General features: G+C 40.0%; 1 protein-coding gene across 1 annotated transcript in view; it reads left to right on the forward strand.

The window, feature by feature from the left end:
- Positions 1-14272, forward strand: part of IGF2BP3 (insulin like growth factor 2 mRNA binding protein 3) — a 109153-nt gene that overhangs the window by 64866 nt on the left and 30015 nt on the right. Inside the window, exons 4-7 of the mRNA XM_056482730.1 lie at positions 3102-3153; positions 3247-3310; positions 11193-11477; positions 13611-13745. Coding sequence (XP_056338705.1) covers positions 3102-3153; positions 3247-3310; positions 11193-11477; positions 13611-13745 — 536 coding nt within the window. The remainder of the gene's footprint in view (positions 1-3101; positions 3154-3246; positions 3311-11192; positions 11478-13610; positions 13746-14272) is intronic.

Consider the following 14272-nt stretch of genomic DNA (forward strand, 5'->3'; position numbering starts at 1 on the left):
TTTTCCCAGCTGGATCAGCTGGTTCAGTTAAAAGTCTTCTCACCCATGAAGCTTGCTCCTCACACACAAACACATCCCAACTGCTGCTGAAACTTTTGTACTAGTGCATTTTAAGTACACTCTAGTTAAAAGGCTACCTCTTCAGTGTTGATCACACTTAAAATCCTGCTGCTCAAGGCTGATGGTGATGAAAATTCAGGTTTCTCCAATAGACAGTGCTGTAGAGAACAAGTGTCTTTGACCAAAGAGGATTGTTTCTCATTTTGGGTAAAGCAAGCTCCAATCCTTCGAGGAAACTTCTCCTAAATCTGTTCAGCAAAGCAACTCTTTTAAGAGCATGGGAGCCCAAATCACTTGGATTAAAGCCCAGATGGACACTGTCTCCGACTGAAATGGATCGGAGGAGGATTAAGAAGCTGCATAAGTGGACAACTCCTGCTGGAGAGGGGTGTGATGCCAAATATGCCATTCTGGGCTGCTCCTCAGCATTACAGCAAAGCAGACTTTGGGTTCTTAGGCTCCTGGGAGCAGATGCAAGGGGATAGTGTGTTGACAAGTTTCTGACGGCTGATCACAAACATGCTGAAAGTACTTTTTAGAAAAAATGTGTCTTTTAAAAGTTGTGTAGATTCAGGTTTAAAACATTTCTTTTCTTAGTGAAGATGGTGACTTTAATATGTGGATCTCAATATAAAGGTATGCTTAGCCCAGAATAGAAATTTAATATAGAATTATCTTACCAAATATTGATTAATTATTAATACACAAACTGTTGTGGTACGTCTGGCATTCTGGCACTGCTCTTTGCCTGCACGAATAAGGATGAAAATGAAATCGTGTTTTGAAAAGATGCAGCTTTGGGGCATACTGGCCATGAGCTGGTGGTCTGCACAGTTCAAAGGTAATAACAGCTAAACACATTTGCCTGTATTGTGGCACAGTCTGTGGTGTAGAACAGCACAGGTGTTGGCATACTGCAGGGACAAAGGAATTGCTTTGTCAGACTAATGAACTCTTTGGTATCCTGTTTCAACTAAACATCTCAGAAAGGATCTCTAAGCCAGGAAAAGCTTTGCTTTTCTTCTTTTAAACCCCTGACTCCACCTGAGATTGCATTCACCCGCTGGTTTCAGTGGATCCCTTAAGCAGTCTGTGGAAGAAGATTTTCCTCTAATCGCATGCTGCAGCTCTCTTGGCTTGTGTGAGCTACAGTTGCAGACCTGCAAGACCTCACAACTCTCCCACTCATCTCTGCCAGTGTTTTAATTGTCTTAAAAGGATCTTCCACAGACTTTTAATTTGTTTTAATTCCCTGGAGCATCTCTGCTTCAGTAATATACAGCAAATTTCAGAGCAAATGTTCACTTTGACTCCAATTGTCAGATCCGAGGAGTGACAAAAAAATTATTTTTTAGGGGATTGAAAAGGCAAACTCTCAGACTAGGCTAATCTCTACTTGTAGAATGAGAGGACAATTAACAACTTGTCTATGAAAACAGAACAGTTGCCAAGAAAACTTACTAGAGTCTCTGCAAGAAGGATTAGGAAATTCTGCAGCTAAAAGAAGTAATGCATTGCTCAGACTTGGCGAGCACAATATTGCCTTTTAATAAATACCTGGTTTGAAATCTTACCTTTGAAATATCTATGTGTAGTTTAAATTTTAGTAGGTGGTAAAGAGTGGAAATTGCCCTTATATAAATTGTCTTCAGGTTTGGGTATAGAAATTGCAGTTTATCTTAAAAACCTCTATTACATTGTAGTAAAAGTATGTGGTAGATTCATAGATTGTAATTTAGGAATTTTTATCTCATGAAGATATAGACTGAATTTTATATTTTTAGGAGCTTTGTGCATGCTCCATTGCTGGTTATAGCAGAGGGAAGTGTACTGCAACAGGAAGCAGCACAGATGCTTTTTTGTGCCTACTGCCTTCCTTCTATCTTTGCTTCTTGTTTCCTTCCTTCCCCAAGGGGGATTCCTCCCTTTCTTACTTACATTTCCCCTGAAGAGACTAGCTGAAGAAATATCACTTTGCTTACAGAAGAGATTGCAATCTTACTTTTTCACTTCTTGATGTAAATTGTGGACTTTTCCAGCATCAGTTGAATTTCTGAGACAGAACGTTAGGATGCAATACACCACAATGATGCTCTTGTGTCTGTGCTAGTTACTGCCAGAGCCACCATTTTCTGCAGCATTATTTCTCACCAGGAAGAAAATAAACTCTAGACCATGTGAGTTTGAGATGTGGTACAACTGTGGGTGTGTTAATGCTTTTACTGGAATACTCTGACACCCTGATTTTTCCCCAGAAGTTAGTGTACTTCCTCCTTCTTCATCTTCTATTTGACTAGAATAAAGCGAACAGTGCACAATAAAACTACTTAATTTAGATTTCTTTTCCCCCTTGTCACACACCTGTTTCTTTTTAGCTTTATCCTGAATGAAAATTAAGTGTGACTTTCAAATAATGGTGAAGATACTGTTGTGATTGGCTCCTTTGGAATGGGGATCTTTGAGAAATCTGTCAAAATACTTGTGCAACAGCTCTTCATGTGCTGGTTATTCTTGTTACCCTCTCTACACAGACAATTTCCCACTAAGGAAGAGAATAACATTTTTGTGTACAACTTAAGTGTATTGGGAGGAAAAACCCCAACAACTCCAAAAAAGGAAAAACCCCAACAACTCCAAAAAAGGGACAGAGTTAGATATATATATTCTTGGAATACATGGAGAAAGTTTTATTTCAGAGTTGCTGTTCTCTAATTCTTTCTTAGCCCACTCTGAGAACAGATGACTTGGAGGTTTATCTTCAAAGTTTGGAATGTACAGTGCAGTGTGACTTCCTGAAGCTATATTTTGCATTGTATTTTCACACTAATGAAATTTTAAATGCAGATTTTTCTGATATGAGAGAGAAAACAAGCAATATATGATTGTTCTTCCTGGAATAATTATTTCTTCTTTGTTGGAATGGCTGTCTCAAATGATCTGTATTCCCCTACAATTTTAAAAATTCTGGTGGTTTTTAGAGGCTTTTTTTTTTGTTAAACTGCTTTGAAATTTAAATCTGTCATTTCTTTTATCTCTTACAGGTGCTGGATAGTTTGTTAGCTCAGTATGGAACAGTGGAGAACTGTGAGCAAGGTACTGTTTCTACTCTCAATTTGCTTTTACATTTGTAGTGGGGAGTGAGTGCACACTGAACTTACCCTCCTTCTGTTGCATTTTCCTTTCTAGTGAACACTGACACGGAGACTGCAGTTGTAAATGTAACATATGGCAATAAGGACCAGGCCAGACAGTAAGTAGCTCATACAGTTGTTTCTGTCACCTAACTTGCATCATTTTTTAATCATATTTTCTTTCACTTTGTACAAAGTAAAATAATAATTTCAAAAAATGGAAAAATTTAGGTAATTTATTTATTGGGGAGAGCAGACAGTTAATTTACCAGTGAGAGAGGATGGGAGTTACTGTTTAAAATTTATTTTTTTTTAGCCATGTTAAGTGATAACCTCTTGCAGCATTCATTGTTTTGTGTCTGTTTCTTAACAAACAATCATAGCAAAAATAAGAGAAAAAAAAGAATGTAGCTGCTAACCAGAATACAGGGCTTTTTTATCAGAAAATTTAATGCTGCTTCCAAATACACATAAGGTGTAATCTGTATACCTAAAATATTTTGTTTGGTATTTTTGAAATTTAGGCCACCTATTTTATGCTTGCTTATATCTTCAGTAATTGATAACTTTTAATCTAGGTATTAAAATTCAAAAATATGATTTACTTAATCATTGTTTGTGCATATTTTTCCTTTAAAAATCTGTATTATATGCTATGTTAAAGGTTTAATTTTGCTTCTCTACCACAAAAAAGGACTTGTGGTCCTTAAGTTTTAACCTGGTGACATACTTCTTCTCTTTCTAGTCATAGCAGGTCAAAAAAACCAAACTCATGGAATAGCCTGCAATGATCTTTCTGTTTTAACTTTGAAATTTCTGCCACCTTGTGGCAAACTAAAACCAGCAGTTAAGATGCAGAATGTGCTTATGGTATGCATTAATTCAAAATTACAAATGAAATAATATTTGTACATATAATTAAGTAATTATGATCTGTGTGTAACTTGAATGCAACACATGTATTTAATCTTTCAAAGCATTAGGTTACTTGTAAGTGTATTATAAACAAATGTGATGGGAAACTTGTGTCAGTGGTGTCTCCTGTGTATGCTGGAGCTGAAGGAAACTGTTTTCCTTGAATTCACTGTTTAACCTTTCTCAAAACCTGAGTTGTTCTAACAAGTTCTTCTATTGCTTTTGTTTCTGTTGCACATCAATTAAGAAAGGCTGTAGTTCTAGTTCTAAAGAAACTTATGGTGCAGTCTTACATATTAATACTATGTGTGCCAGTTTCTCCTTTGATAATGCAAGAAGGAAGTACTAAAAATACCACTGAAAGAAGCATGGTATATTTTTTGAGTTGTCATCTGTGATGTAGGTTCCTGGATTTGTGCACTCCCTTCTGAAGATGAAAACAGTTTCTCACCCAGTTCTACTCACCAAATTTTAAGGTCAATCCTAAGGAAATGCCAGTATAAGCAAAGACTGTGAAGAAGTGTCTAAGAATTTTTTCTATTCATAAGAAACCATGTGACAGTAAGTGAGAACCTCTTGAGTTTGAAGCAGGCAGGTTGGCATGGATGCTGTAGGGGAGCTGAAGCTATACAGGCTGAATGATGGCAGTTTGGTTCCTTGGAACAGGTAGGGCAAGTGGAGAAGCATTGCTTTGCACTTGTGAATGGTTTCACATGGTTTTCTAAGGAGATGAGTCCATGTTGTGTACAAAAAATATTAGATTGTCTGAGTTTGGGAGGTGACCTTGCCACCTTGTTTAGCAAGCCCCAGGAGAAGTGGCTAGATCAAGGTATTTTTAGGGGAAAAAACTGTGAGGAATTGGAATGAAGGCTCACTACAGAACCTGCATGTGCGTGGGTTTTCCATAGTGACTGCAGTGCTGTTCCAGTGGAATGGTTTCCCCAGACATGACTTAGCTTTGCTGCTTGGAACTGGCTGTGGGGGACAGCAGTGGCAGTGGAGGGGGGACAGCATGCAAGTGCTGATAACTGATAAAGGCATCCTGTGAAGGACATGCAGTAACAAGAACTGACTTTATCAAAAGCTGTTTAGGGTTGTAAAGAGTCAGCAGCTGGTAACAAGCTTTGTAGTTTGGAATTTAGCTCTTTAGTGTAAATGGTGCTCTTTGTCATGAGTTTTGGATCAAACACCATTATATTAAGATTTCAATGATTCTAAGATTTCACATACACTAGGTCCCTAGTTTTAACTTCACCTCTTGTACTTTTTGCACACACTAACCTTACAGTAGTGTTGGCTGACAGAACATTCCCTACTGGATACCTGTATGGATTGCCATGACTGTTGGAGTGTGTACTGGCAGTGTGTGGTGAGGCTGCTGTAACACAATCTGGAGATACTTTTGATGATCAGCTCTAAGCAAGAGTGGTATGCATTGCTTGGAGGACAGTACTTTTGAATAAAACTTGTGGTTCCACCCAGCTGAGAAACTGAGCTGCCTCCTGTCTTGCAAATCTCAGTAGCTGTGGCAGAGGTTTTTTCCTCTAGGCTGGTACTACAGTTGTGGCATGTTCAACTCAGGTCTGTATCCAAAATTAACTTGGAAAATGAAAACACTGGAGATTGCTGTAGTCTTTTTGAGAAAGAAGTCCTAGAGCACACGCCACCCAAAATCTGAGATGAGCACAGTTCCTGACTTCTAGCTGGGCCAGAGGTCTGTGCCTTTGACCTGTTGTGGTGCCTCTTTCCTAGCTGGAGAGGCATGGCCTGTCCTGTCAGAAAAAGCAGGATGCTGCTCCTGGCCAATGTGAGCTGAGCAAGGGAGCCAGCATGGCACACCAGGTACTTTTTGGCAGCCTAGGAGCATTGCAGAGGGGAGAGCAACCTGTGGGCCATGGAAAAAAAAAAGAGAAGGCTGGCACCACCAGGTCTGACACCACATCCATCTCCTGCAAGCACTTGGGAAGAGGAGGGATTTGTTCTAGCTCTCAAACTGCCCCTGCTGCTCTCCTTCCCAAAAACTGCAGGGGGCATTACAAAGCATGTGCACTGCTGGGGCACAGGCAATTATTGAATGTTGTGGTGGGCTGTGGAATATTTAGGGAAGAGGAGAGGGACAGAGCCTGGAGCCTGTGGCTTCCCCTGCACAACACAGCCAGCTGCATGCAGGTGCTCAGGCAGCTTGGCACATGCTTGCCAAAAGACAGCTCCCCTCCCCTGATATCAATCACTGACTGCAACCAGCAGGATGTGCTGACTGTGTCCTTGTGATGTGCTGCCACCTAAATTAGGGCTGCTATCTTCAGAAGTTATACCTCCTTCTTTCCCTCCCCAAAATGTTCCAGTGTATAGGAGTCTAGTATATGCTACAAGATTTACCTCTACCCAGGATTTTGCAAATCCAGTAGTGATCACCTCTTTATCAGAATACATGCAAAACAAAATTTATTACCCTGTCAATGAAGCACACATCTGTGTGTGTGTGCATGCACAACATGTATCCTTGATTACATAACTAATACTTTTACCTGCCATTTTGGGACAGGGCTAATGTTGCCATAGAAATTATAATACTGAAAATTCAGGGGTCTATTATAAGCTTAGATTTTGTTTTGGTTTTCTTTTCAGAAGTACTGATGTAACCTATATTTTTATTTATTGTGAAAAAAAATATTGTGCCAAAGAAAATTTGCCATGTACGTTTGCCTTCTTGTATGCAATTGTATCTGTTCAGGGAAGAAAGAGGAAAAGTGGTGTATGTAAAAGCTGCATGTGGGAGTGAAATATGTTCTTCCTCTAGTGGTTAGTGTCATCATGCTATCAGTGGAAGAATGATTTCCAGCACAGAACTCTGTGCTTTTACTGTAATCATTTATCTAAGGTGTTTAACCTCCACTAGCATCAAAAGGGAGAAGGCTGGGGAAGCACCTTCTTGGAGGGAGCTCATGAGAGGACAGCAGTGAGATGTCATTTTGATGGGAAAAACTCAGGTGACTAGTTTTCAGAATATCATTTTTATGTAGGAACTCTTGCTTCTGAGCAGGTGTCACCTCAGCATAAGCCAGGCTGCTATCCATCTTATCAGTACATAGACAGTAGTTGCTGCAGTCTCTTAATGAATTCATTTTATTAAAAAATTCTGTACTGTGCTAAAAGATTTCTGTGTACCAGCTCTTGCTGGTGTGTGAAATGGAAACATTTTCTGTTTCTGCTAAATATAAATTTTAAATGATGACTTCAGGGAGGAGGGCACCTCTTAATGGGATAGTTAACTGAATTTTTCTCCATCTTTGTCCTCACTGAGTGACTCCTTGGGCTTTCAGTCTCTGTGGGTTGTTTCAGCAGTGCTCTGTGACAGAGGCAGTCTGCATGGCTTTTGTTAAGCTGTGGTGGTGGAAGGAGACCCCCCAGCACTAGGGAGGGCAGAGGTGGGGTTCTGTGCTCTGGAGCTCTTGAGGTGGTCAGTCAGTGAGAGTATGTGCTTCACAGGAGCTCCATGTCACCTGTGTTTGGTGGACTGCAGCAATGACAGTAGCTTTGCCTGAAACCATGTCCCTAGTGCAGGGAAGAACCAGTCACTTGCTTTTAGCTGAGGCTCAGATACCCCTGAGAGCAAGGCTGGCTCTCCTGGTGGCAATTGCTGTCCTAGATGCTGTTTAACAGGAATTTTGCATCCATCTAGAAGACAGTTCTTAAGCACTTGTCTCTTCATGGATTTTTCTTCCACATCTGTCTCTCCAGTCCCCAAAGCAGTGCCTAGATGCCTCTGAAATTCAGCTTTTTATGGTGCTGAATCATCACATTGCCTAATTCTAGCCCCAAATTTTGTGCCACAAAATTGATAAAAATGAGTCCAGAGCAGCTGAAAAAATAAGTGTATGACAATACTTAAAAAACCTAGTGAAAATTGTCAAATATTGGAATGTGAAGGTTAGAATCAACAGCCAAAGAGACATTTCAAAAGCTGGGTTTTTTGTTTTTTTTTTCCCTCTGTAAGAAATGCAATAGAACTGTGTATGTGCTACATCCACTGCAAATCATTTATCTTGGCATTTCACTCTGTGTACCCAAATCAGTGTAGAATATGGGACCATGTACCCAGGAGATATCAGTTCCACAAAAGGCTTGAGAGATCAGTATTTAATTACTGATGGTTCTTCTGACTTCCCATGACTTGAGCAAGTCAAATTATAAAACAAGTCAGGCTGCAAAATATGGAGAACTCAGTGACTCACAGAGTGAATTAGTGTGTTATTTTTCCATGTCATCATATGGCTTTGGTGGCCAGAGATTGTTCACTGCTGACATAATTAATTTTCCACAATGGCAAATGAAGTTTTCTCAGTTTGCTTTGAATTTAAGGTACTCATAGACATATGGAACCATTTAACAATTTATAAATTGTTATTAAGAAGAAAAATTCCAATCTTCTCTCCAGGAAAAATATGGTACATAATATATATAATGTGTGTTTGTTGCTATACAGTGTTTGTTGTGAAACCATTATAGGTATGAAGCCTGGTTGCAAACAATAGGTTTAGTCTTCCCTTTCCCAACCACTCCCAAGGAAGAGTGAGAGGTTTGGTGCACCAATTTGCTGTCAGGTTTTGTGTTAATGTTGGGATTCTGGTCAAAGACGTTTTAAAGCCAGAGGAGGCTGATGCACTTTGGGAAAGAAGCAATGTCTGAACTTGTCAAATAAATGTGTGGAGGGAAATGAGTTGGGATGGATTTAATCTGGAGCCTATCAGCACATTTGCAAAATTGTTAGTGTTCATCTCTCCAACATCTCGATGTTTGATTCCAAAAGAAACAGGGATTGTGCAACTGGGCAGTCTGGCAATCCTGTTTTCCTTCCTGGTAACAATTCAGCTTTCTGGTTGATCTCAGTGAGACTCAACCTAGAAACAGAGGTCTTGAATATTTGCAACCAACAAGAAGTTAGTATGTTGAGGGTGTAAAAAAAAAAAAAAAAAGGAAATGTTTCAGACCCCTTTTCCAAATAGGATGCCCAGAGAGAAAAAGTTCAGTGAAATGCCTTTCAGACACTGGGAATCTATGCAGAAATTAAAAACTGAGACAAATACATATAAACACAGTGTGCTCACTGCTCTTACTGTTTTGTAAACATGTTTTATTGCGTGATAAAATGCTCTTCAAAGTCCATGGAGTAAAAATTTAAAAATGCCAGCTCTGAAATAACCTCACCAAATTTTAATCCAGCTCGTTTGCCACTTGCTGTAAAGGATTCTTCTGTAATGGGAATAATTACTCCTGCCCAGTTCCCAAAGGACCTGTGTCTCATTTGGTTAACGGAAATATTTAATGAACAGTGATCAGTTATTCAATATTTTGCTTTCTTTGTTCATTGGCATTGCCTTGGGCCTTATTTATTATCAGCCCTTATTAAACATTGTTCCGAAGATACAAATCACTAGTTTTCTCATAGGCTTTTTACTGTCCAGCTGGAGTATTTTGAGGATGCTGGCTCAACCCCTGGGAAATGAGGGACCTGTTACCCTCAGTACCCAAATACCACTTTTTATCTGGGCTTCCACAGCTGCTTGTGACCCAGACTGAAAAATGGGACACCCAGGAGACAAATAGTATTTTTTACTGGCTGCCCTTGAAAATGTAGGCAATTGGCTCTCATCATCCTTTATCTCTGCAGTAGAGGCAGGAGTAAAAGTGTTGCTGAGGCTAATGTTTGGTAAACTGGCAGTAATGTCCTGCAAATGTGCTTGAATGGAGGGGCTGGGTTAAATGTCTGAATTCAGAGGCCTTGTTCCAGAGCACATGATAGTTGGAGTTTTTTAATGAAAATATTGGTGAGTTCTTAATAAAAGATGGGACTCCCTTGTTCTCACTGCTGCCTTTAATTTAGATTTTGTTTTTAAGGAAAATTTATCTATAATCTTTGGTCTAGTTTTAAGTCTGGCATTTATAAACTACCCCAAATCAATGCATATTTCAGTGATACCTATTAGTACCTACCTATCAGTATATTACTGATAATCTGAATTGCAATGCCTTTTGCAGCAAAATTTGAAATGCAGTTTTTGGGCAAATGTCTTTATTTTATACCACTGGTTTACTAATATGTTGCATAAATTTTAGTTATTCCAACTATTTGCTAGATATTTAGTCATATTGACTATACTCTGTGAGTGGAAAGTATTCTACCTTCTGGAAATCTTTCATTTTTAAGTCGAATTGTATTCTTCCTGTGAAGAGGAGAGCCAAGAGCAGGTCAGGTTGTCCTGCAGACTCTTCCTTGGTTAGGAAGAGGGTCTGAGCAAAGGGAATGCTGAGTGACTGGGGTTTTCAGTGTGAGACCACAGTGTGAGGGGATTGTGGTCATTTGGGCAGTATCCCTCTTTGATGCTCAACTGAAAGAACAAGAGAAGTTGAAACAACATTTTAAATGCCTTCTAACAACTGTGCTTTAATGGAGAGTTTAACACAACATGGGGCTTTAATTTCCTTGCTAACTTTTAAACCTACCTACAGCATGACTAATTAGAAAGTTGTAAGGTGCTGCTGCAGTCTAAGGAGCATTTCAGATGCCATTGACTGGCTTTGAGTGCTTCCTCTCCTGCTGAGGTGAAGGTGCTCTCTTCTTTCATATAAATGGGATTTTTTCATTCCTGTCACAGCTATATCAGTTATTGTGAAAACTCCAGCCAAATAGCTGTGCTGGCAAAAACCCTAATGAAGGTGCTGTGATAGCAGCTAAAAAGTTTTCCCTCTGGTGCAGCTTTAATTCTATTTGGGAAATTGATTTAAATTAAATCAGGCAAAAGAATGCTCTGTCTCCTGTGAGGTTTTGCTGATAGGGTTGGACCAGAAGAACTTTAAAGTGCATAGATGCCCAGAACAAGCAAGAACTAACTTGTAATTCTTAATATGGTGACTTCGTGTAATCAAAATATTGGCTGAAGGATTTCAAATGTAACTTTTCTTCTTGGAATGAGTTTTTAGTTTCACCACGCAACTACGTCTGAATAACTTGTCATTTCATAAGGCCCCGTGTGCGCTCGTGGGCTTGCTTTAATCTCCTCTCTCCTCCCCTTTCCAAACCAACAGAGCAATAGAAAAACTGAACGGGTTTCAGCTTGAAAACTATTCCTTGAAAGTTGCCTACATCCCTGACGAGATGGCAGCCCAGCAGCCTCCGCAGCAGCACCCCCAGGGCAGGCGCGGGTTCGGCCAGAGGGGTCCCCCCAGGCAAGGCTCCCCCGGCGCGACCACGCGGCAGAAGCCGCAGTCGGACGTTCCTCTGAGGATGCTGGTGCCCACACAGTTCGTGGGAGCCATCATTGGCAAGGAGGGAGCAACAATCAGAAACATCACCAAGCAGACGCAGTCCAAGTAAGTTATTTCACAGAGCCGTAGTTAACGGCTCCAGTGTTGCGTCGTCTTTGTGCAAAGGGGAATTTGTGAAACTTCATTGTTAATCTGTATGGTCAGAGAGCAAATGAAGATAACATTAAATGTTTTCTAAGTTTAATTTAAGGACTGGATTCTGTCCTTGATGCATGTTCAAATGCTAGCTGACTCTTTTTATCCTTTAAAAGAGGAGTGATAGCAGGGTGGCACTATGCTGTAGAGTTTTGCTTACAGATGTATAATATGGTTCTGGCACAAAAAGTGAAACAAAGAGATGTAATATGTTTGTGCTGGGGGACATATAGTCAATGTGGTGATGTACCCAAGTCTCCAAGTGTTAATTCTAGTTTTACTTTAATTAGGGCATTTTTAGGATTTGTAAATGTCAGTTTAAGATGGAGGGAAAAATCCCTAAACGAGGAACCTTTTTATCTCCCCTCACTACTTCTTACACCTTACCCCCTGTGTTTCTGAAGAGCACATTCATTGCTATCAAGTTGCAGACCACACCAAAACACAGATTAAGGAAATGCATGGGAGGCAAAAAGCAAGCTGCTAAGTGACCTAAGAAGCTTAGAGCACTGGGGTCTGGAGACGCTGGAAGAGATTGTTTCCAGCGTGTGTTAAATCCCTACCCACAAGGAAGAGCTCAGCACAGATGCAGAGAGAGGGAGGTGGGGTTCTTATTCCAAGAGTTTTTCTGGGATATCCCTAAAAGCAGAGAAGGAAATGCTGCCTTCAGCAGCCCACTGGTAGGAGCCCTGCAGTTGCAGCAGGCAGGACCTGGGATGAGCTCGGTGTGTGGGGGGAATGAGGGTGGGTGGGAGCCTCAGTTTTGAGAGCTGTTAATGAGGATAAGGGACTCCTCTTTAATTACACCCCAACCCCCAACAAACAGCTTCCCCCCCCCCCACTAACCCAGGATTATCACGATGCTCCTTCCAACCTCTCATTAGCACAATGTAACCCAGGAGACTCTTTAGTGTGTTGAACAACACAGGTTTAAGAGATTTGTGGTGTCCTGACAAGACTTGGTTGTAACTCTTCTATGGATAACCAATTTTTCAGGTGATATATAAAACATTTAATTCTTGTACTATAAAAATCCTGGAAGATTGGCATAAGGAAAGCTTTTATAGCTAAAAGAAGGGTGGGTAGAGCAGAAATAATTGCAGGTTGCTAACTTTACAGATGTGACTTTGAGAATGTTTTCATTGGTTTGGGGATTTAAAAAAAGGAAATTTCATCTACTTTCAGTTCCATCAAGGATTGCCATAGGTTTCTTGGAAAATGCTGCCTTGTGAAACAAAATGAGTTTTCAATACTTAGAAGAGCTGCAAAAATAAAGGGGCTTCTTGAAAAGCAGCATGGTTGTTTCAGTCAGGAAACAGCTGTTATGTGTGAAGAGGGGCAAAAACAAAAAGCAGAGGTGGAAAGAATATGTGAGCTGAAGTTATTGGCAGGAAAATCTAATATCCAAGTCGTTATCTTTATGGATATCATAATTAATTTTTGTTAAATTCTTAGAGCTACATAAATCTGTTGTAGAGGCTAATAGTTTTAGGGTGATAGTGGATAGAGTAAAGGTAACATCAGGACAAAATCAGGCTGGAAAAGGATCAGAAACTAATTTTGTGTGGGGATGCAAAGTACTGCCATGCTCCTTGCTAGCAGAGGGGTGCTGGGAACCTCTGCTGCTGAGGTATTTAAAACAAAATGGGACAAAGCCTGACTGTCCTGTAGCTGCACAGTCAGTCTAAGTGGAACAGTGGGGCTGGAGATGGAGCACTGGAAAGCTTGATGTTGTCTTCAGGGGTTTACCACACTGACTGTCTAACAACTCCCCTGAGTATCTTGATGAGAGTTTACTGAGAAAAAGGAGATCCCAGTGTCCACAAAGATGGGGTTTAGCTGGTAAAATCAGGATAGGAGAGGCTCTTCACAACACACAAATTTTTATTTAGGATATGTTTAAGTAGTTCTGAACTTTGCAAAGTTAAACTACTAGTATAAAGTCACTGTTAGCTCAAAATAAATTAGTTTTATGAGAATTGGAAATAGACAAGGCTTACCATAGAGTATGTGGTTACAGTTAGTGTTTTTCTTCCTTTTAAGAATTGATATTCATCGTAAAGAGAATGCAGGTGCTGCTGAGAAACCAATTACCATCCACTCAACTCCTGAAGGCTGCTCAACAGCTTGTAAAATTATTATGGAGATCATGCAAAAGGAAGCTCAAGATACTAAATTGTGAGTAAAAAGCATTTCATTGTGGAAGCATTAAAAATTCTGAATTCTCACTGGCTCTATTTAAAAAAGTGTCTTTAAAGCTGTTAACAAGTGAATACTTGCTGTTTTCTATATCTAAGTAGGTAAAGGAACCGAGATATTTTACCTTTTAGGACAGTCTACATGCTTAATTAGCCTCAGCATCCTTCTATGATTTCAGTTGTCTGGCTGTGATTTTGAGGTGAACTGGAACAAATATGGAAGTTTCTTGAGAGACTGACAGCTTTTAGTCAAAACAAGAATAACAAGTTGTTACTAAAAGCTCTAAGATATTTCTTCCAACAGCTCTCACTGCTTCAGTCTGAGCTTTATTTAGCTCAAGGTATGTCTCAATTAATCTTTAGGTGGTAGTGCTGAAAAGCCTATTGAAGCTAGACTTATTCTGCCCCCAGTGTGAAAACATGCCAATAGGAGTTGTGGATATTTCTGTGAAAATAAAATTCATCCATACCACGCATAAAAGCTCGTGCTCTGGTCTCCAAAAGTCT

This window comes from Oenanthe melanoleuca, chromosome 2 (genome assembly GCF_029582105.1).
Source record: "Oenanthe melanoleuca isolate GR-GAL-2019-014 chromosome 2, OMel1.0, whole genome shotgun sequence".
Classification (NCBI taxonomy): domain Eukaryota; kingdom Metazoa; phylum Chordata; class Aves; order Passeriformes; family Muscicapidae; genus Oenanthe; species Oenanthe melanoleuca.